Here is a 24,161-nt window from a genome sequence, read left to right as displayed (position 1 = left end):
AGGAACGTCACTTCAAACTTCGGCTGCTGATTTGCTTGCAAGTATCACACATCATCACAACCGCAGGGACAAACCTCCAGGGTATCATAACAAATTGTCTTTATTCTCTCATTTTCAAAGACAGAGTGGATGACATTCATCAATAGTGAGTAACGAGTCAATGATGCTGCCATGTTTGACCTCGGAACGTTTCCAGAACGTTGTGTTTTCATCGTTGTTGCATAAGCCTGTGTGGCCAGCCCCCACAGAAATGCTTGGTCCTATGGCATATTCAGTGGATTTCATGAGATCATGTGTTGATGGGTCTAAAATGTGAGTAGGTGAAAATACAGAACCAAAACCTGGCCGTCTCTGTGTCTCCTCTTATGGCTCAAAATATGCTCGCATGGTATCATCCGTAAACGCTCATACAGCTGCAGCCATATCACCAAATGAATGTGATTTGTGGTAACCTGCACAATGAGGCTACAGCGATTTTACAGAACATTATTGTTAAACAAAAACAAACATAGTTCTAAACATAACCATTAACTACCTCTAAAATCTTAAAAGGTGATGGGCTGACACGAAACTATTTGCAGAAGTGTTGCTCAATGCACTTAAATCAGATTGTTCACACAATTTTAAATTCAACCTTGTTAGCTGACCTCTCAAAGATTTGATGATGATAATCAGACTTCCAGATACAAGAATTTCAGTGTTTGTTGCATCCTTAGAAGTCTTTTAAAGTACAAAGCAAGTTAATAAAAAGTCTGAGTATATGCATTTTAAATGGTTAATTTTTTTTACCTTTTTTCTCTTTGTTTTTTTTTTTTTCACTGGCACCCCAATTACTTACAGATTTACTTTGAATTTTCCAAGAGTGACCTAAGACGGTAATATTTTGTGAAACCACGTACAACAAGTTTTCAAAGCAACTGGCAGGACTTTCTGTATTAAGATCAAATGTTTTCTATCCACTTGCTAACGCTGTACACTGTCAGTGATGCTTTCTGCCACACTTTTTATGTCAAAGCGGCTTATAACGCTTGCACTGAAGCCCTGATGCAAGTTGTATGAAAGGGTCTAAACTGTAATATACTGGTTAAAATGACCAAAATTCCTATCAACCAAATCATCCACGTCCTATTTGGTGAAATCGCGGTAAGCCTCATAATAAAGACGACATGAGAAAAAGACATCACATGCTTTAAGACTATATAACAAAGTGGGCCTTTCTTAATATTGCTCGTACTGTGTTCCTTTTTGGTGACAAGTCATTCAGTAAAGTGAGGTGAGAGGAAATTCAAAGTACGGTTTTAACCTGAAGCCACGGTTTTATGGCGATGGTTGAAAGTGCCTTTTCAATCTCTGAGACTTGCATTCAGCTGCGTGCAGCTAAATTCCACATACTATATATTACAATCGACCCGTATAAAGGAAAAGGAGTCATTTATTCACTTGACATATAGAATTGAGTGTGACGATGGCTTGCTTTCATTATAAAGTGAGGTGTCAAATTAGTTTGAGGGTATACTCTTATTCTCTAGTTGTTCCCTGTCTGACTCAAGGAGTTTATTAAAGGGCTCTCTACAGGCCATTCTGCTTTCCCTGCCAACACCGATTGCCTAATATTGCCTGCTTTCTTATTTTATGCTCATTAAATAACAGGTCTATGTATTACTCCCATCACATTTGTAGAGTTTAATTATGAGTGCGCATAATTAAGAGTTTAAATCGGTATTAATATCAGAAGCACAACAACATTTTGCTGCTATATTGCAAAATGTCCCGTAACACTTTAAAACAATCAATTAGAATGTGATTTTGCTCTCAGCGGGTTAAGACTTCATTATAGGTGAATATTTGAGTATGTACTTTAGGTCTGATTGACTGAAGTCATTACTGTGCGTCAAAGATTACATTTCACTAATAATTGTTTGAGGGAGAAACTCATTAGTACCTGATCGCAAACATTGCTTATGTTTGAGTATTTTCTTCCTGTTCTCCAAATTTATGACAAGCCAGTTAATTCCAACCACAAACCAGGAGAACGTTTCTTTAGATGTTAAATCAGCTCTCTGCCACTTTTTCAAATCGTTCACGACGCTACAGAAACCGCACATGCAAACTATTTTAGCAAGGGCTAATTCCGCTTGTAAACAAGGCCCTTGAAGGTACAATTCGCAATTACTGCAACTGGCCGGCTGTTTATACTAGAACAACAAAAAAAAGAACTTGCGAATATCATTACCACTCCTCCGCAGTTCTGCGCAGATTCAGCTCCATATGTTGCACAATGCTTTGCGATTAGTCTTAAAGCAAATTTCTTGGGTGCCACTGCCTCTTCAATAACAGAGTGCATTAGGAAACATCCGCACGGGATGAGATTTACCAATAAACCTGACAATTTACAAGAATAATTTTGCCTGAAAGTATTATAAGTTCACTTCACATTGTGTCCTAACCAGATTTGATGGCATGAAGCAATATTTTATCAGTTGCTTGGTTTTCATTGCTATGCTGTAATGCAAAATAGCCAAGCCCTCATCAATGGCATCTCATTGGTTCCATAAAAAAAAAGTGTACAAAAAAGAAAATATCTTCTCATTGACTTTGATACTGTTATTAAAAATAAAGCAAAGTTACAAAGCAACAAAAAGTGCTTTTGAGGAGGAACTAATCAATGGATCAGCGAAGGTTTTCCAGGTTAGTGGCATCATATGAATGAAAGATCCTCAAGAAATTTTGATCATAAAGTATCTATTTTTCTGTTATTTCTCATTTTTACATAGCAGTCTTTTATTACAGTATGATCTGATAAAATAAACGTTTTTTTTTTTTTTTTTTTTCTTCTGGACTTACCAGGCTACATGAGACTACGTCTGGTTAGGACACAGTGTTTATCAAAGCTGTAACGATCACTTTATTCATATCAGCGTTTGACCACTAGGGCTGCACGATATACTGAAATAATTCAACTAAACCCTGACATGATATCAGTGTAATCAAATCGCCAGGACTTTGATTTAATTAAATAATATATGCACTGCATGTAAGCAGAGTGAAGCACAACCATTTTAAATTAGTATTGACTGTTTTTACAGTCATACTGTGAAATATATTTACATATAGTATAGTTAAATACAGCTTAAAATTAAGAAATAATGTAAATATTAGCATTGTAATTTTACAGTCATACTATATAAATACTTTTAATTAAATTCTATTTTTTTAAACATTTTATAATAACCACAATAAAAACAATTATTGTTATTTTATATTTAGATTAAAAGGGTAAAAAACTGTGGGAATACAGTTCTTACAAAGAGTATGCACAAATCTTTCAATTTATCTCAAATGGTGTACACTCAAAAATGTCTTCAGGGTAAAAGTAATTTTTCATTTTTTTTCTTTTTTTAAAGCGAATGCACTCCTCAACAAAATCATCCTAATCATTTTAGAATGATTCACTCTTTTCAAATATAGCTATTTGAGTCATCTAGTGATAATTCCTGTATTTTTCATACAGCGGAAAAACAAAATATCCTAATATCGTGCAGCCCTATTAACCAATATGGATTTTTTTATTAACTGTTTCACTCAAATCACTTTTTTTGGTTCCCCTAAACCTTAAAATATGCTATTTTTGTGCAGGTAGAGTGAGAAAAGCTAAAATGCTAAATCCATGCATTATCTAAAGTATCCTATACTGTGCCGGTGGGCTTTTTTTCTCTTTTTTTTTTTTTTTTTTTTTTTTTTTTTTTTTTTAAACGACAGGACTTTAACTACAGTTCTGCATCTGTGCCATGTCAGCATGCTTCTACTACAGGAGCTACTCTATCACTAACAGCCTGCCACAGCCAGCATGATCCACTCATTATACTGAGATCCAGTGCCATGTTTACGTTGGTCTGTCTGTTTACAGGCCTCTCGCAACCTCAAAGGTCATGTTCTGTCAGGATAGTTTATACACTGCTTGGTTTCGCTGCACCACTGTCACGTTCAATGACTGAGAGACTGGTATAAACGACTAATTTCACACATACTAGTTTAGGTAATATCTCCAGAGAATTATCTCCTCTGTGAAGTGGTGCGGCAACACTGTCTCTTATCTCCTTCACCTGTCAATCTCGCATGCAGCTCTTCAATTTCTGCTCTAGCCTTGTTTAATACCTTCTCTCTCTAGGCCGTTTTTCGGTTACATTAGAGCGCTGAGGTCATGACAAGAACGTGATTTCTGCCTGAGCATCCTGCTTCCTCTGTGTCTGCTGAGGTCTCTGTCTCTGCCGCCCTCCCTGTCTCGGCCGAGGTGGGAGCGCGGAACGAGCCCTGACAGAAAGCGCTTGGCCCTGCTGGTCAAGCTCTCTCGGCGGGCCGCTGTGGGGGACCCCTCCGTCCAGCCGGGCCCCAGGTTGTGGCCCCGGGCCGCTCTCACAGCCGCTTCCAACAGGTCATTAGTGCGGTGATCCAGAGAGACGGAGAGCTCCATATACAGGCAGCCAAACATCATAGCGCTGGAGTGTGCCTCTGAGAAAGAAAGAGAGAGTGAGTGAGAGAGAGGTTGAGTGATACAGACGCAGATGGAGTTTGACAATCTCTTGTCATATCAACACAGATTAGCGTTAGATAACTGAATCAATTGAGTGGGACTTAATGGAGCACGGAGGGGCCGTAGGAAAGGAGAAATAAAGGCTAAACGCTCTCTGTTTGTGTGGGTGTGTTTGTTCGGAGGTGTGTGGACAGGATTGAATTAGATCACTTTAGATGTCGACTAGACAGCACCGTTGTGGATGACTGACATGACCGGAGAGAAAAAAAACAGACAGACAAGGAGGACGAGGAGACTGAGAAAACTGAAAAACCATTTATCATCCGGATGCAGATATGACATTTAGTTTTATAGAGGTTGTATCATTAAAAAAAAACTGATCTTTTAAACTGACTGCTAAAACGTTTATATATATATATATATATATATATATATATAGTATATTATATATTATATATATTAGTAATTTATTTTTTATTTTTATATACCTATTTACTTGTCTAAATTCATATAATTTAAATTATAAATACATATATTTAATATATAAAAAACCTATTTTTCTGAAATATACATGCATATGTGTGGGTATACATACACATAAATATACACAGCAGACATACGTATTATGTAAACTTGGATGTGATTAATCATTTGACAGCTCTAAATTTTATTTTAATTAATTCAATTTAAAGTTAAATTAATTTAATTTCAGGGTAAATTGTTTGATTTCCCTTTATTTCAATTAAATAAAACCATAATAACAGCTGAAGCTCTAATAAACAATACCAACACCGAAACAAGGCAGGTTTGTTCAGAAATCTGACAGCACAACAATGAAAACATTCACACATGACCACCCACATTTACACGTCAACTACGCCTATTCAGTGTTCAGCAGCTTGGCCTGGGCTGACAAAGTAAAGTAATGAAGAAAAAAACCAAAACAACAGAAAACGATAATGCTAATATTGAGTATTATTTTGTTATTGTTCTACCAGAATAAGACAGCATACAGTTGGTACACTGTGTAACTAATGACAAGCCGACCACACACTGTGCTGATCCTGGCATCATATCCTTCTGAAAGATCACAGCTATAGAAATAAGTGGCTGATGTTTATTTTTACCATGATCCATGATCATTTCAATTCAACCTTAACAGTTTATGTGACACATTTCAGCATGGATTGTTCTGTGAATCTGTCACAGGCTTTGCTAAGAGGCTGTTGCTGTAGGATGGAGCAGTGGCAACTTGATTGGATTCAATAGCAAACCCACTACATGAGCAAGTGTTATCACTCTTTTGCAAAGACATTTCATAACAGAGGCTTTAAAGGTACAATAGCATATCAAGCCTGTTTAATGAAGATCCAGTATATTTGGTGATACCCAATTTTAAATAACATAACATTATCTTTTGTTCAAAAAAGTTTGGTCAGTTAGGGCAGTTATATTTTAAGAAAAAAAATTATATTTTAATATGCAAGGATGCATAAAATTGATCAAAAGTGACTGAAAAAGTGTATAATTGTACTAAAGATTTCTGTTTTAAGTATACATGTATAAATAAGAGACAGATTTTTGCCCCCATTTTTCACGAGCTGAACGAAAAGATCCAAAACTTTTTTCTATGTACACAAAAGTTCTATTTCTCTCAAAAATTGTTCACAAATCTGTCTAAATCTGTGTCAGTGAGCACTTTTCCCTTTGCCGAGATAATCCATCCACCTCCCGGGTGTGGCATATTAAGACGCTGATAAGACAGCATGATAATTGCACAGGTTTGCCTTAGGCTGGCCACAATGAAAGGCCACTCTAAAATGTGCAGTTTTATCACACAACACAATGCCAAAAATTTGAGGGAGCGTGCAATTGGCATGCTGACTGCAGGAATGTCCACCAAGCACTGTGGCCTGTGAAATGAATGTTCATTTCTCCACCATAAGCCGTCTCCAAAAGGCGTTTCAAAGAATTGTGTAACCACACCAGCCCAGGACCTCCACATCCAGCGTCTTCACCTCCAAGATCGTCTGAGACCAGCCACCCGGCAGCAGCTGCTGCAACATTCGGTTTGCATAATCAAAGGATTTCTGCACAAACTGTCAGAAAGCGTCTAAGTTCATCTGCATGCTCGTCTTCCTCAAACGGGTCCCGACCTGACTGCAGCTCGCCTTCATAACCGACTTGAGTGGCCAAATGCTCACATTCGATAGTGTCTGGCACTTTGGAGAGGTGTTCTCTTCACGGATGAATCCCGGTTTTCACTGTACAGGGCAGACAGAGTGTATGGCGTCGTGTGGATGAGCGGTTTGCTGTCAATGTTGTAAATCGATTGGCCCACGGTAGCGGTGGGGTTATGGTATGGGCAGGAATATATTACGGACAACAAACGCAAGTGCATTCTGTTTATGCCATTTTGAATTCAAAGAGATACTGAGCCCCATTGTTGTGTTATTCATCCATGACCATCCCCTTATGTCGCAGCATGATTACGCACGACCCCATGTTGCAAGGATCTGTACACAATTCCTGGAAGCTGAGTTCTTGCATGACCAGCATACTCACCAGACACGTCACCCATTAGGCATGTTTGAGATGCTCTGGACTGGTTTATATGACAGCGTGTTTCAGTTCCTGCACTTAGAAATTTGTTCATATATGCACAGCACACACAAACAAACTTTTATATTGGATGTGATTAATGACAATCATTCGACAGCACTCTTGAGAGGGTTGAGATCAGGGAAGATAAATAAACTTAAGGGAAAAAAATATCTGATATCAGACATATGAGATATATCACATATACAACGATCGATCCTGTAATCTTAACAAAAAGGAAGGGCCACCCATTCGTTCTGGCACAGAAGACAGGGATTTATCGCGTGTGTAGCATTACGGTCCTTCAGAGTTATAAATTCTGTTTATGGCTATAGACTTATCTTAACTCCAGCATAAGGTTAGGCGTCTCTGTTTCGGTGATTTAGTCTGTACAACCTTACAGCATGTACACATCCAGTGTCTGTGTGCCTGTTTAAATAAGGCTTGAATGTCAGCATCAAATAGCTGACTTGCACAATGTAAATTAAACCCATTTACATGAAGCTGAGTACATAGCTCGTGTGTGCTCGTGTGTGCGTATCGGAGACAGGAAGATAGATGCAGACAGAAAAAGATTCGGAACATTTCCGTATCGATAACCACACTGGGTGCGGTACCCGGAGGAATAAATATGCTGAGCACAGATGTGTCCGCATAACTGTCCTCTGCACGTCCTACAAGGTCTTTTTCTCCCTGCCACACCCATGTAATGTGCTCGATAGTGGTGCATCCTGTTTACACTTACGGTTGAAAGACTTAAACCACTAGAGCCTAAAAGTATTCAACTTTGGAACATAATTCGTCCCACACAATTTTTGCTCCCGACGTGCATGAATCATTCAAATTCTGCAGCTATGTAGATGAGAAGAGCGCTATCAAAGTCTCTTCAAAGGTACTTTGTTGTATCTCAGTAACATTCTCAGGCAGCTTTTCTGTGTTTGCATGAACGGCAATAAACTGTCATCTCTGGAATCAAATCACAACAGTATCTTAAAGTATTGTACACTCTTAAAAAGGTTCTTTACAGTGATGCCATAGAAGAACCATTATTGGTTCCACAAAGAAGGATTCAGTGGATCTTCAAAAAAAACATCTCTTTCTTACCTTTTTATAATCTAAAGAAACTTATTTCACAAAGAAGAACAGAACGGTTCTTCAGATGTAAAAGATTCTTTATGGAACCATTTAGACAAAATGGTTCTTGTTTAGCTTTATTATTGAAAACTTGGTGTCTCATGGTTACAAAGGCTTTTTGATTAAGTATACAGTAAAGATAAAAATATAATGAAACGTTATTCCATGTGATGCAAAACTGAATTTTCAGCAGCCATTACTTTAGTCTTCAGTATCACATCATATTTCAGAAATCATTCTATGCAAAAATAATTCTGTTCTAACAGATATGCTGATTTGTTGCTTAAGATATCTTATTATCACTTTCTCCATAAGTACATGGATTACATAAATCTATATAAATATATACAGTGGTGGCCCTAATTATTAGAACACTAGACTTAAAACCAATTTTTTATTTTTATCTTTTACTGCATGGTCCATCAGTAGGAAATATCAGTTTACATTTCCAAACATTTATTTTAATATTAATTGTAATAATCCACAGAGATATTTGTTTTCACAAGAGAAAAAAAAACACAATTTAAACAACACAGTTAACTGATAAAGAAAATCTATTTATTATTTTCAACATAATCCTCATTTTTACAGCATTTTACACAAGCGCCTAAAACTTTTAACAGTGCTGCAGCTTTGTTAGGTTTTTTTGAAGCATGTTGGGGACCTGCCACAGTTATCCTGGATTTAGTCTGTCTCAGTTTGTTCTGTTTCTTGTCATTCCAGACAGACTGGATGATAATGAGACCAGATCTCTGTGTGAAACACTGGCTGTTGTCAGACTCCTTGTGCTAACTAAAATCTCACTGGATTATTACAATTAATGGCAAAATGCATGTTTGGAAATGCAAACTGATATTTCCCAACTGACACACTACAGCAAAAAATAGAAATAGCTGACTTCAAACCATTTTTTAACTTCTGAAAATACTAGTGTTTTAATCATTTTGGCCAACGCTGTATACAAATGTCCTCAGATGTTAGATTTGCCGTTACATTGCCCTGTCGGTGTTCATAATTATGGGAGATGCACAGTGAAGCGAAACAACTTATACTGAATGTAATTTTCCAAAAGAACAGAGCACCTCTGATGTCATCCTTCCTGTGGAACCGTCCTGTTATCAGCTCTAATACATAAAAGAGCCTGCACACCATTTTTTAATGATTACAACACACTCAGCTTCCTTATCCTCCTTATCACAGTCCTGCAAACACATGGCACAGGGGGTTCACTTCACAATGCAGAAGGAGAGAATTAGAGAAAGAAAGGTGTGAGGGAGAGAATATGAGTGCATGTACCAGCATTGGCATACGTATTCGCACACACACATAAAGATAGTAACACCAGCACATTGTGGGTGAGAGATAATACAGAGCAAACATAAAAAAATGTCCCAAACATGCCAAGCATGACAAACAGATGAGAAGAAAAGAAGAGAGCGAAAGGGACAGAGATGCAAGCACAACTATAGAAGCAACCAGAAACACTAAGCCAATTTACACCGAAGGAATACGACCCTCTTCAGAGTTAGGGCCATGTAAACTTTAAATATAAAAAATACATAATACAGTATATACAATTTTAAGTTAAGCAACCGCCCTCCTATGTGTAGGCTACATTACACATTTTTCAAATAGCTAGCTAGACCATTTTCAAAAACACTGTAGGTAAAGAAATCCCTTTTGATTAAAATGCAGTGGCAGAAAGTAAACTGAGCTGAACTAAATACTGCCATGCTGAGAAAACACCAGCAAGGCTAATCTATATTCCATATCAGCCCTAAATGTACAATGTGCCCACTTTACCAGTGCACATCTCCTAGCAGCACCTGTTCATGCCGATAAGCTGAGTGATTTTTCTTGCCAGGAATTCACGAAGCCCCTTATATAAATACAGCCAGATGGAGAGCATTTAGACAAAAGCTGAGTCATAGCAGCAAGGTTAATATAGATGACTCACAAGTGTGAGAGACAGAGGTGGACCTCAGGGAGCCTTGTGTGGACAAAATACCTGTTGAATTATATGATATGTACTCTAAATTACTGTATTGAAATTGCTCATGCATTTTATTCTTTTTTTCCCCCTCACACTTTTAGAACTTATTTTCAAAACACTTCAAGTCACCATGAAAAGATTTTTCTAAAATGCATGTTCTTTTTGTAAACTATTCATAAATGCATGTTTTATTATACAGTCACGCGTTATTTTAGGGTCTGTTTTAATGGTTTTAACAAACTATTAACTATGACTTTTGCCTCAATAAACACCAAATTTGTAAACCCAATTTATTAATACTTAGTAAGCTAGTTATAAGGTTTAGACATTAAGGGTGTAGAATATATATACTCTAACTTTTAACACCGTCAAAAGCAATGCCTAGTTGTATAATTAATTATAATTGGTGTTTGTGTTCTATTTATGTTGCATATTACTATCTCTCTCCTTTCTCTGTCTTTCTGTATTTGTGTTCATAGGGTTTCATTTACTATAAAACGTTATTCTTCCATTTGACCCTGTTCTTTTAATTCCCAGTAATCTCCACCGGCTATGCAGCATATCGAGTTGAATTATGGGATCTGTAGCTCAAGGACGTAGATTAAAAACTGGCCTACCCTCTGTGCTGATCTCACGAGAGCGCACAAGGTCACTCTTGTTGCCCACTAGGATGATGGGGGTGTGTGGCAGCGTCTCCCTCAACAGTAGGCGGAGCTGAGCGATCCGGTGGAAGCTACGCCTGTCAGTCAACGAGAACACCAGGATGCACACCTCACACTGCAGAGTGGACAGCTCCTGTCAATCAAATCCAAACACAGACAGACCAATTACAGCATAAGACAATGAAGATTCAGTGCTACACATACATGTTATTCATAAAGCATTAAATGTTTATTTGTCGTTGTAGGTCAGTTGTCAGGCCTATTTGAACCTCAAGCATTTAAAGCGGCAGATGACAAATGCAGCTTGCATAAACAGAATATTATCATGATTGGTCTGGGTGCTAGAATTTTTAAAAAGGACAGCCAAAAATCACTTAGTGGTTCTCGGGCTTAAGACCTTTGTTCATCCTCGGAACACAAAGTAAGATATTTTTGATGAAATCCGAGAGCTCTCTGACCCTCCATAGATAGTCAATGTGACAACAGTCATTCAACTGTAGTTTTATGAAGCTACAACCAAGCAAAAATTACTTAATTCTCCTCACCATTATGCCGCCATTTTGGAGAGTGTAATGACACATCCTGAGAGGGCCATGAGAGGGTCAGAAAGCTCTTGCATTTTATCAAAAATATAATTTATGATCCAAAGATGAACAAAGGTCTTACAGGTTTGGAACGACATGAAGGTTAATGACAGAATTTTTCGTTTTTGGGAGAACTTGCTCTTTGATTTTGTTGGTGTGAAGACCTTAAGAGGAGGACAGTTTTCACTTGAGTGCAGCTCAAGAGTGTTTGTGTCCATGAAAAACAGGATTACTGGGGTTTAAGGAGGATAACCTCAAATCTTCGACGGCTTTGTTGTTGTTCCAGCTCACAGTTTTGCCGCCGCAGAGCTCAGGTGTGCTCAAAACGGCAGCAGATGCTTCAGTCAAGCGTCTACCCCCTGAGAACGTCACGGCACATCACCACGACCACTTTACAGCACTAAAGTACTGCCACACCGGGGCCTGGCTTTCTCTTGGTGACAGCTATGACAGGGCGGCTGTCGCTCCATCTTTAATGAATTGAGAGGAAAGAAAATGCTTCCGTCCCCCCATGGACCACTTCCTATTTCATCTCCTAAAGAGAAAGAGGAACAGATAAATAGATGGAAAGCCTGTGTCCTACATCTCTGACTCCCCAAAGGCGAATTCCAGCCCTCTGGAGAGCTGCCTAAAAAAAAATTCACATTGCAGCCGAGCCAATCGCACTCGGCCCCGGAGCGTGAGATTCACACAGCCACAGAAACACAGAGTTTCTCTGGAAAGGAAGAGTCTAGTGGGGCGGAAGCAGGATGGGAAAGGGGGGCTCGGCCACCTGCCACAACCCCACACAGGAAGGGCACGGGGAGGAGGTCATCTCCTTCGAGGAGCGGACACGTATCTTGATGAGCGGAGAAGACAGCACAACACGGTCGATAGTGCTTCTTGTGATGGAAGGGCTCTCTAGGGCTGAACGGGTAAAGTAAAAGGTCTTTCCATCAGAGGAAAGCGTACAGCAGTATCTAAATAATAACATCGAGCTTTTCCGCTGCAGTACAGGCCCATCTGTCACTGTCTGCCCTTTCGTGGATAGATATACACAAAATCATAGCTTTTAATGGCTCTGAGTATACACATGCAGGTACGCATTTGAAATTTTTATAACCTACAGTGACAGTGCAACACACAATCATGCGTACACTGCTCAACTGAGTGATTATAGTCATGAAACACACACACACACACAAACAAATCCCTGCCATGCTGTCAGTAAATATGCCTGCCAGCTTTTTTGTCCTCTTGTGCAGATTTAGATTATTAAATCCAGCACTCTTAATAAATGCTGAAATGGGCTATATGTCATTATATATTTAGCCTGTAACAGCAGGTTAATGAAATGATGCTCACTAATCCAGCTAAATGTTCATGCACACGGCATGGTGTTTTGTGTATAAACACATTTACTGTTATGAAGTCCTTGTACGTGTCAGGAAAATTCATTTTGTTTTTATAATGTTGCAAAACGACTTAATTAAAATGAACAGAATACATAACAGTGAGCAGATTGTTTAAACTGATCTTGCTTAAATCTGTAGCGTGTAACTTACAGGCAAAGCTGCATTTGAATGTGCAGAGACCATTATAAGTATACAATTTGTAGATTGAGTTTCCATTAGAGTCTAAACACTGTGGTGGTTTCAGTTTTTCTCCGTTAATGGTAATGGCAACATTAAGTGCATATAAGTGATTTTGGTCAGAGCAAAATAGACTCTCAGAACAACATTTTATACATCTTTCTCTCTTTTTCAGTGCTAAATTTAAAACAGAAAACATGCACATTAGGTGTGTCACTGATGCTTTATTTCTTTATTTTATCTTTCTCATGCTTCCAAAGAATGACAGAAAATATAGAAAGATTGCACAATTCTTATATACCAGCAAAATAAGTAGATGTTTTTTGAGCTATTTTCATCATTAGTACATAAATTATGTACAGAATAAATATTACCAGATCAATATTAATCATACATTGCAACATACCATAAATCATTAACAATTCATCCGTTTAAAATGATACTCAAAATGCAATTTCCAGGCAAAGTGACTTGCATTGCATTTAAGGGAATATAGATCGATCAGTTGATGCATGTATAAAATAAAACAAAGTGTGCATTAAAGTCTTCAATTAATAAATATGATCATTCCAAAATGACTGAAACTCTTAAAAGAGCTGTTTAGTCATGATGTCAATTTGTAATTTTTTTCAAATTAGTGGTTAACATTAATTGTGGGGTTTTAAAAATACAAGATCTTAAAAAGTTGCATAGGAATTGAAATGTTTAGAAAAATGTCATAAATGTCACGTCATTTATGCTGCACTGCAAAATATTAGAAGCAATGTAATGTTAATCTCTTTTTTACTCAATCCAAAACAGCTAAAAACCTAAGAGAAAAATCCAGAGGGAACAGCTCTACTAAAAATGAACAGTCATTTGGAAATCATTTTTTTGCAATTCCCTTTGTGTCACTAGCGGTACTAGTGGTACAGAAATGATCCACTCCAGCTTTAAAACCCTGAAATTGTTTCTCTCCTTTCTGTTGTCGTGGTTAAGCCTTTGGTTGAGAATAAAATGAGTTCGTAGGAGGTCACAAAGCAGATTAGAACCTTGGCGAAACATGGCATTAAAATATCCCTGAACTCATTTCTCACCATAAACTCATTCCCAAGAACTGTGTTCTTTCTATACTGGGTCATTTAACACAAGCACACCTTCTTCTGGACACGTTTGGCACAGGAAGACAGATTACATGGAAATCAGGCCAGATCCTGGTCAACGAGCCAAAACGGATGACACACAACAAAACCCCTTTGTCTCATCAGTGTTTTGGTCTTTTGTTTCCACCTTAAAACAAGATACACTTTCTTGAGAAAATTAAGTATATAAATAGATATGTTAAAAACATTAATAAAATCATATATATAAAAATTACATATCACAATAATCCAGGAACAATAACTGCTTTTGTTATTAGGACAAATTATTAATGGAGGGGTGCATAAAGGACTTTAATTTGTTGCTCCTTAGGGGGGAGAGGTCGAGTCTGGTAATTGGATGTTGAGACATAACCGTGTGCCGAATATGTGTCTGTGCACCAGAATGAGGTCCACACCCCTGCAGACAGTCACCACAGACCATCTGTCCACACATCCCCTCCTCCCAAACATACACATTTGGCCCGAGAGCCCACACACAGACATCAACCGTCCCATCTAAAAGTGCTTTCTCAGCCGCTGAACAAGCCAATTCTGCTGCTATAAACACAAAGCACACATACCTCCACAGAAATAAAGCTCGCTTACACTGCCAAGCACACCAACATCAAAGAATAAGCATCTCCCTAATGTTACACAAAGCTCACACTCCATAACGGGCATTAGGGCTGAGCCGAGGAACACTGTACTTTAGCATAAGGCTCCCAGCAGTACACTACACACTCTGTCTGAGTGAGATAAACAGACGTATACCTCACACATTTACAGAAAAAACCCCCCCTCCAAACTGCCGTGTCAGTTTACGCACAATAAATGGCACCTACCCAGTAGACAAAACCATATGAGACGCTTAGCGTCATCAATATTTCACCTCAAAGTAATCTATTAATTATAGCCAAGCGAATAGCCCCAGTCTACCAGCTCATTACATATCAGACAAGAATGGGTAGCATCTTGTGCCACGTTCACGGCTGGCTAGAGCTAGAGTTGGTCTGGGCTATGTTTAGAACGGAAAACTAGTTCATACCGCAGCTGATTTCATGAAATATTTTTCAAGTATGTAAACAATTCAGAATGTAACATGCTAACATTACCTTGCCGTGTTGCACATTTTATTTTTCAATGAATGTTAGTGTTGAAGTGCTAATTCACCCAAAAATGGCATTTATATATTTATCACACATAGTTATATCTATTCAAAATAGATTTATTTCATGCTAAGTAACACTGGTATACAAAGTAAATAAAGTCTTCTAAATTGAAATAATTAATTTTGTACTTATATAGCTTAAATATATAGCTGAAATCCAATTAAAGGACACTAATTTGTACCTAAATAAGTGCACCTCAGGTACCCTTTAAATTTCTTGCATCATTAATAGTGAGATTACAACACATTTATGTTTAATATTAAGTGTATTGTGTGTGTATACATTTCTATATCAGTAAGCTTCAAGTGATATGCAAGTAAATCTGTTAAAAGGTTACTCAATCCAATTTTTGTCATTAATCACTTGCACCAACGCATTGGTTGTTCTTGGAATACAATTTAGGATATATTATATATTTTTAACGGTCCATTGACTGCCAAGTAAATAACACTGTCAAGGCTCAAAAAATATGAAAGGCATTGTCAGACTATTCTGAGCATGTATTTATACTTTTCTGGAATTCAATAAAAAAAAATAAAAATTATACTATGCACAGAATGTTAAGTAGTGCACTATTCTGAAATCTTGTTTTATTTTTTTAACTGACTAAAGTTTTCGCTTATCTAATGGAATAATTATCAAATGGAATAATTATCTAATTAAATCCAGTTCACACCCCATTTAAGCAGAATTGATTTCAAGGTGAGTTAGTGGCTAATGTATTGGACACAGGCGATCAGAAACAGGTTAGAGCATGCTGACACGACTCCATGCGCAGACGCTAGAACACGAAAAAAGGGAGCAACGTGTGACGCAACTCTCGATCTCGACCAATGGCGGAACGGGTGACGGAATACGTTCCTGCATGTGTAAAGACGCGGCTGACCATGTGCTATTTTAGGAAAGAGAATGACTTATTAAAGCCATTCTTTCCCCCCCGCTGTCACAAGCACTTCAAGTCTAACCGTGCTAACTGAGGCAGTCTAGACTCGGGGCGGTGTGTGAGCATGTGTGTGTGAGCATGCGTGTGAAGGAATGCCTGTGTGTAACCCAGACTCTAATTGGCCTGATGTGTCAGGTGTAGATTGGGTGAACTTGGTGAATCTGCTACAGAACTAAAATAGACCTGCATCCTCTGCAGCTACTCCTGATGCAGCACTGTGTGAGAATGAGTTCATTCACTGTCTCTCTCCAATTCTCCACGGTTCAGTGAACAAAGTAAGTTGACAGTGAGTCTGCAGTCCGCATGAACAGACTGTAAACTTACTGCAACGTCTTCACCGCATCCAGATATGCTGACCTTGTTTCACAGTAAGAAAAGTGCTGGCCTTCACTGAATCACCCAAGACTTGTCCCATTAATTACTAATGTTTACATTCTTAAAGACAGATATGGGAGAAAGGCTTAGAGGGTGTTTTATCGCTACTACATAGATAACGTCAAAAACAATGACACCGCAATTACTTTAAAACACACCGTGATTCAAATCACAATTTGATAAACATTTCATTTTGCTGCTTCCTGTATCAAAGCAAACCACAAAAGGCGTAAAGTAATTAAATAAACAGTTCTTGCATTCAAAAGAGTATGCAAAACACCAACCGGGTAAGCAATAACTCAATTTGGAGCAATGCCTCGTGCATTTGAGTCATGTTTTGCCCGCATTCTGCTGCCAATAGATAGAGTTACTCTTAAGCGGACCGCATCATGTTCTCACACCATTTCGTGAGATGAGTTAAGCTTGCTTTTAGAGGACCATTTGTTTGAGTGGTCACATAAGCCAAAATGTTTTTGTGCATCTCAGAGAATTCTGAACAAACCAAGTGCAAATGGAGCCACAAATACCTGGAGTATATGTGTAGCAGGGCAGTGTTTTCTAACATTTGTTTTGTGTGTTTACTCCCACGGCCCCTTCAGACAGGCTTATACTTTTTTTAAAATCATACTAGATATCATTTTACACTATGAGTAATAACCTTTTGTTAAATAAAAACAGTCAATAATGTAGAACTGTGCTTCATCTCCACTTGATTGTATTCGTCTGTAACAAGATTTGACAGTTCTGGGGCAATTCGGGAAAAAGCATTTTCTGAGAAAAAAATAAAATAAAATGTTTTTTCGTTTAGTTTTTTTTTAATACTGAAAACTATGAAAATCAGTTCACATTAATAATGAACAAGTATGAAATATCTTCTGGGAGCAAACCAAATCCATCACTTACACATCCATTAAAAGTCGCGGGAGTAATGATGCTTTGCCATCATAAAAATAAATTACATTTTAAAATAAACAAATATAATGCTAAATATATAATTTGCATATATTTTAACGTGTATTAAAATAAAAAACTATTTCACACTATTACTGTTTTACTGTATTTTTGGATCAAATTAATGTAGCCTTGGTAAGCATAAGAGAATTCTTTCAAAAACATTACTTAGCAAACCTAATCTTGCTCTTACACCATCTCCTGAAATTATATTATTTTCTTTTTAGATGGCTGTTAGTTAGTTAGTTAGTGAGAGGCCAAATGTAAGCCAAAATGTTTTAGTACCTCTCAGAGAATCCTGAACAAACCAAGTGCGTAAGAGACTTCTTTCAAATGCATTAAAAAAAAAAAAAAATCTTACTATGTACAGGTGTCACATTCTTTCTTTCAAAAGGAACTGAATGTGCTAAGGCACTATTAAAAGAAATGATTAGGCTACTACTACAATTTTCTGACAACCTTAATCTCACTCCATTATAGTCATAATTTCTGTTGAACAGGTTCAACAAAAGGAAAAAATAAAGAAAATCTTTCCAATCATCGCCTGCTACAAATACACTTCTGAATGGGATTCAACGTAGATGACTGCAGACAAAACAGAACACCGCTAATTCATTTTGAAATATGCGGTGCATCGTAGACTATATTTGTATTTAATTAAATCCGAGTCCGTTGTAGTTTATTGTGCAAGGAAATATCAATTTTGACTGAATCAATTGTGCAGCTCTAACCACTACTCAAATAAACAAAGTAACTGTATTACTAACATGCTGCACATTCTTCATGATCAAGCTTCAATCCATGAGCTACAGACTACAATTAGTGAACCATGAATCTGTAAGGGCAGCGCTGAATCGCTGCATCTATAAAATTAAAATTAATAACTGCATAGTTTATCTAGGATCCTTTTGTTTGCTGTAACCACCGGTAACCATGGCAACCTCGGAGCGGGCCAAGAGTGTATAGAATGCACCGAGTGAGGTCATAGGTCACGTGATACGACGTGCCACTGAGGAAAAGAGCCGGATGTTTAGACAAGAGAAAATGAGGGATGCTTTGAAAAGACGAAAATGAAAGATGGAGAAAGATAAATGATGGAATGGGGGGGGGGGGAGGTCTGGAGTTCTTCCAGCCACTGCTCTCTCGCTCTCCGTCTCTGCCCTGGAATTAATCCAAAACTTGCAATCATTCCGTGATAGCAGTATCACTATTGACATTCATGCTTGCAACAAAGAGAATCTGATTTAGGAAAGATCCAAAGACACATAAACGCCATTTGGAAAGCGAACAGACCAGTCGAAGTCAATCTGTTTTGGCCAAGGATCTCGATAAGTATGAATATTCAACATGGCTACAAAGGCAACTTAATACCCTAAACATCTATGTGCACAAGCTTATGATGATATCACATAACATTCACAGGTGTTTGAATAATTTCTAATCAGCTGTGACACAGAAAAGGCACTCTGTGATTCATACAAAATCGCAAGCATGTGCTTATGATATCACTGTGATACATCTGTGTGTTCCAGGCGAAATGATCATCATATTTCAGAGTATAAACAGAGCTCTGAGTGGAGGATACGCCCACACTACATGCTTTGGACTGTCATATGAGCGGGAGTGAAAATACATGCGTTGCACATAAATTCCAATAACATGAGGGGCTTTCATATTGGTATTTTTTTTTTCCATTTTAAATGCCCTATGAAGATTAAACGGCATGTAGGTTCTTGTATCTTCAGGAAAAGAGGAATAGGTGATTGATAAGCGAAGAGACAAGTGAGGAGGACTAGTAGAAAGCCATCAATCCCTGAGAAAGATGAATGTAAATAATTCAATCACAGATGCTTCAGATGAGATGCAACTGCCCACAAGGGTCAGCATCAAAAAGAAACTCTAATATTCTAACAGAAAATCTAATATTTTCACCTAAATTAAAAAGTGCTATATTTTCCGGCCAGTTTACACTACATGAGATTATAGTGAATACATTTTTGGGTTTGACATTTCAGAAAATCCCACCCAAAAAAATCCATGTTATAGAGGAAAACGTTTGGGTGAGAGTGTAATGCAGCAATGTAAATGTCTTCACTATTACTTTTAATGCACCTTTGCTGAATAAAAAAAAAACTGCATTGACCCCAAACTTTTGAATGTTAGTGTAAGACATTAATTTTTTGACATACAGTACTATATACTTCAAAAGATATATTTGATATTTGAAAAAATTAAAAACACTAATGCAGATGCAGTCGTGACTGAAAACTATAATACACACACATATATATATATATATATATATATATATATATATATATATATATATATATATATATATATATATATATATATATATATACATACATATATATATATATATATATACATATATATATATATATATATATATATATATATATATATATATATATATATATATATATATATATATATATATATATATATATATATATATATATATATATATATATATATATATATATATATTATAGTTTTCAGTCACGACTGCATCATACATATATGCCATAGTGTATTGATCCATTTTATCATTTTAGATTACCCTGAAATAAGTTGCTTTAAAGTGGAAAGCAGAGGTCATAATTCACTGTGAAATAACAAGGAAGCCAGGACCTGGATGATTTCATAGAGGGTACACATAAAACGCTTGTAAAAGGATCTTTAGACCCAGCAGTTACACTCAGCGGAAATGGAACAAATTACGGAAAACTGAAAACAATTTGCCCTAAAGTAAAAGGAAACAGAAATGACAAACAACAGACAAACCTCAGCTGGAAGGTCAAGAGCAGATTTCCCTCATGTTTCTCTGCATCCCCTCCTTTCTCTGTTAACCTCTCTATCCATCCCTCTCTTTTTTCTTAACTCTCATATGATAAGTGCTCCCGGACAATTAAGAGAACTTCACACCAAACACCTACATTTATGTAATGGTTCGTGTAAATGTAGCAGTTCAATTCCATTAATCCTCTAAAATGTGTGGCATTTTAAAGGAATAATTCACCTGAAATTATGCAATAATGTGCTCAACTTCATGTCATTCCGAAAGTGTACGACTTGTGTCGGGGTGCAAAAGAAATACATTGTGTTTTTTTCAAAACAGGCTCCACAACACTGCAGTGAAGACATTTGAATGGAAGATTTGAATTTCCAGAAGCTTTCAAAAACATCGATAAGCACAGAATTTGGACTTTAGTTCTGTGAGAAATGAAATTCTGCATCAGTCACTTTGCTGTTGTCATGACAATGAGTGTGCATCTTGTTTTCTGTTGGGTGAATACAAGAATCAACCGCAATTGTTTACATGTTTACATATACGAAGGAAAGGCAAGACCAATCACAAATTAATATGCATATATTATAATGACATCATTAGCAATGGTTACATTTTAAAATGTTGAACATTCTATCGATGTAAATCAGTAAGGAAACGCTTTAATCTTCAATTCAATTCATTAGAATTAGTCTATTAGTCTATAAGCTGTTCTGGCTTAATTGCACAGCAAGTTTAACTCTGGGTTTCATGTTGATGTTGTTGGGTTTTTTTACAATACTCTCCCACTTTGTAAGCACTGCGACAAATTCTGAAAGCCATTTAAATAAAATACAACAATAACAAATCCAAAACGTATGCCACCCAAACTTTTATGCATTTTTGAGAGTGCTTGACTCACCTGTTTCCAGTTGTCGTATACTAAAATTGTGCTGTCCTCATCATCCACGGTCACTCGCCGCTGGTAACCCTCGTCTACAACACACACAAAAAGCATTTATTTTAAAAACGACACTCAAGCATAAAACTAAATCACTGGCGTTCAATTAGCATCTAATTTCATTCCTGCTGTTGAGCCGAAACTGGCAATTTCACGGGATCAAACGCATAATGATATATCTCTGGGAAGAATACGAAAGAAGTTTTAAAAAGGTATGTTCAAAACTGGACTCGAGTTGCGTAACAGTAATTTCTCCAGTGCAGAATCGATCCACAAGAACACTCAACTCAGGTAAAAGAAAAAAAAACCTGTCTGTGTGTCTGATTGGCTCTTTATCCCCTAGTAAATGACATGCTCTGTTTGTGCACAAAGTGTCTGTGCAGAGGCAGTGCTCTGCTGGTTCTCTCCCACCTCATTAAGACACAAGATGATGAAAGACCTGAAATAAGATGGATGCCTTCACGGCACCCACTCCGCTTTTTCCAATCAAATCCTGAGAGCCTTACACTAGTGATCTCTGGTGTCTGCGAGGTGATAAGTGTGTTTCATCCAAAGCAAATCTAAATATAGTACTACAGTCCTTGGCATCCTGATGCTTGATGCTGAGCATAAGACGGGTGTATGAATATAATCTTTACCGGTTGCTTGGGTTTCAGAGTCTATAGAGAGCGATCTGTCTGACAGTCCAGCAAGACAAAGTGCCAGAGAGGATTTGCCCACTCCGTTTTGGCCCAGTAGTACTATGCGAAGGGGTCCGTGGTACTTTTGCTGTGGCGGTTTCGGTGAGGGAGAATCTTGGACAGCGCTGACGCTGATTTGCGGAGTAGCAGGCTCATCGAACCCCGGCGTCCAATCATAATCTTCAGACACCGCTTCCTCTCTCCTCAGCTGATGCTTGATTGGCAGAGGGGTGCTGCCCCTGCGAAGCGGGGGCGCAGCTGACAAAGTTAAGCCATAACCCTGTGAAAACCAAAAACGAGTAAATCCAAACATCAAGAACAATGACAGCCCTTATGATCTAAATTAATAATGTATAGAAACAATCCAAGTGCAAGGGGGGAGGAGGAAGGTTATCTTCAGGGTTGTGCACTCTACACAAAAGTGGGTCAAAACACAGAGCAGTGCATCCATTCACATAAACAAGCATCACTTGCTTTAAAGGAGTGGCATAAACATCCCAACAGTCCAAAAAGACAAGGGACGTAATGAGTTTTCTCAGGCTCAAGGCTGCCGGGGGCTTCGTCCATCTATCTCCATCAAGCAAAATCGCCAAGAGAGCCCTTAAACTGTTTACAGTGTTTGCTCGCAAGGGCAACTGGCATCAATATTAATACGGCAATTAATCTAGCCGCAGCACTGCAGGTGTGCTGGGGACCTAGTACGCCTGATCCGGTGTCAGACATTCAAGACACATATAGACAGCCAATTATACTAATTGAAAGGAGGTAATTAATTAATCATAGACTTTATTGTGGGACAGAGAGTGAGACAATAGGGTGTAGTATGATTCTTGGGGTGAGGCCAGCTCTAAACAGTTACTTTTAATCATAAGAAAAAAATCTGAATTTTAATCATGAATATCGAAGTAGTATGTAAATAAATTAGCGACTATAACAGGACTTGTAAACAGTGATTATAATGATCAATAGGAGCTATTTAACCGTTTATATCATTGTAAGGACACTCGTTTGTAATATTAGAAACAAACCTAGGATTGTCTCAGCACTGTAGTATTTTCAAACACAATCACTCCTACAGAAACAAAGTCAATGCAAAGGCTGAAGAAGAAGAGAGGGTGTGTTCACACACACCGGCGTACATCCCAAAACTGTGAAGGACCCTACAACCCACACACACGTAGCCTAGATACACACAAGGCAAAGCGATGATCTTACCTGGTCCGACATCGTTCTTCAGTTCATCTGCTCTCAGTGAGACACTCCGCCGTCCATGTCATGTCACTGAGCGTCAAACACTGCACAAGCGTCGGTGGGGATTGTTACATTACACTCGACTCATATGCCATCACATGGCTGTAGTCTGAAAAAAAGAAAACGTTCCCAATGTGACTCTAACCGCGCAAAAACGCTGACTTAATAGTAAACATTTAATCGCTTCTCTGCGGACGGCTGCACTGTGTGACTCCCGTATTACTGTACACCTGTGAGTCCCTTTAAGTCTCTATAATAGTGGCTTTTCAGATGAGAGCGTGTAGCTCCGCCCCCGCACCGTAGACACGCCTCTTCATTCCAGTCGTTACCTGAATGCTCCCAATCTTTCTGGATATCTCTCTCAGAATAAGGTATCGCTTAAAGGTTTTTTTTGTATTCTGTTTATCGATACGTTTGACATTTATAATCTGTTTGTAACAATCATAATGCTGATCTGAAGATTTCATTTACTGGACCCCTTTTGGGGTTGTTTATAACCGACTTTTACTATTTTTAAACATTTTTGATTCGCGTTAATATTGATGTTTTTGTAAAATGCTTTAAAAATCCTTTTATATGTATTTTAAGATTTTAGGATTAGCTAAAATGGCAGATACCAGGAGTTGTGTAGCTATATGTTGCTGTGCCGCCCACTTTGTGAGTGACAGCATCACCAGATCATTTACAAACAAGAGCCATTTGACTTCAGTGTCTAGTAGAGTAAAACCAAGTGCTGCTGGCTGTTCTCTCTCTCTCTCTCTCTCTCTCGATTTCTCTCCTACATATTTGCGGACAAGTGTTCATAAGCTATGTCCTTGATAAGTACTTTGTTTGAATCACAGC

At 37.8% G+C, this 24,161-nt stretch overlaps 1 protein-coding gene across 1 annotated transcript; it reads right to left on the bottom strand.

Annotated features, from left to right (window-relative positions):
* Window positions 1-82: 82 nt before the first annotated feature.
* Window positions 83-23,577, bottom strand: rem2 (RAS (RAD and GEM)-like GTP binding 2). Its single transcript, XM_043217601.1, has 5 exons — window positions 23,283-23,577; window positions 22,026-22,347; window positions 21,349-21,422; window positions 10,877-11,054; window positions 83-4,509 (listed from the first exon to the last, which is right to left on the bottom strand). Exons 1-5 carry the CDS (start codon window positions 23,292-23,294, stop codon window positions 4,181-4,183), a joined length of 915 nt encoding a protein of 304 aa, XP_043073536.1. The 5' UTR covers window positions 23,295-23,577; the 3' UTR covers window positions 83-4,180.
* Window positions 23,578-24,161: the final 584 nt, after the last annotated feature.

Source organism: Puntigrus tetrazona, chromosome 2 (genome assembly GCF_018831695.1).
Source record: "Puntigrus tetrazona isolate hp1 chromosome 2, ASM1883169v1, whole genome shotgun sequence".
NCBI classification, from domain to species: Eukaryota; Metazoa; Chordata; class Actinopteri; order Cypriniformes; family Cyprinidae; genus Puntigrus; species Puntigrus tetrazona.
The sequence above is the reverse complement of the archived record's forward strand: the minus strand, read 5'-3'. Positions and strand labels throughout refer to the sequence as shown.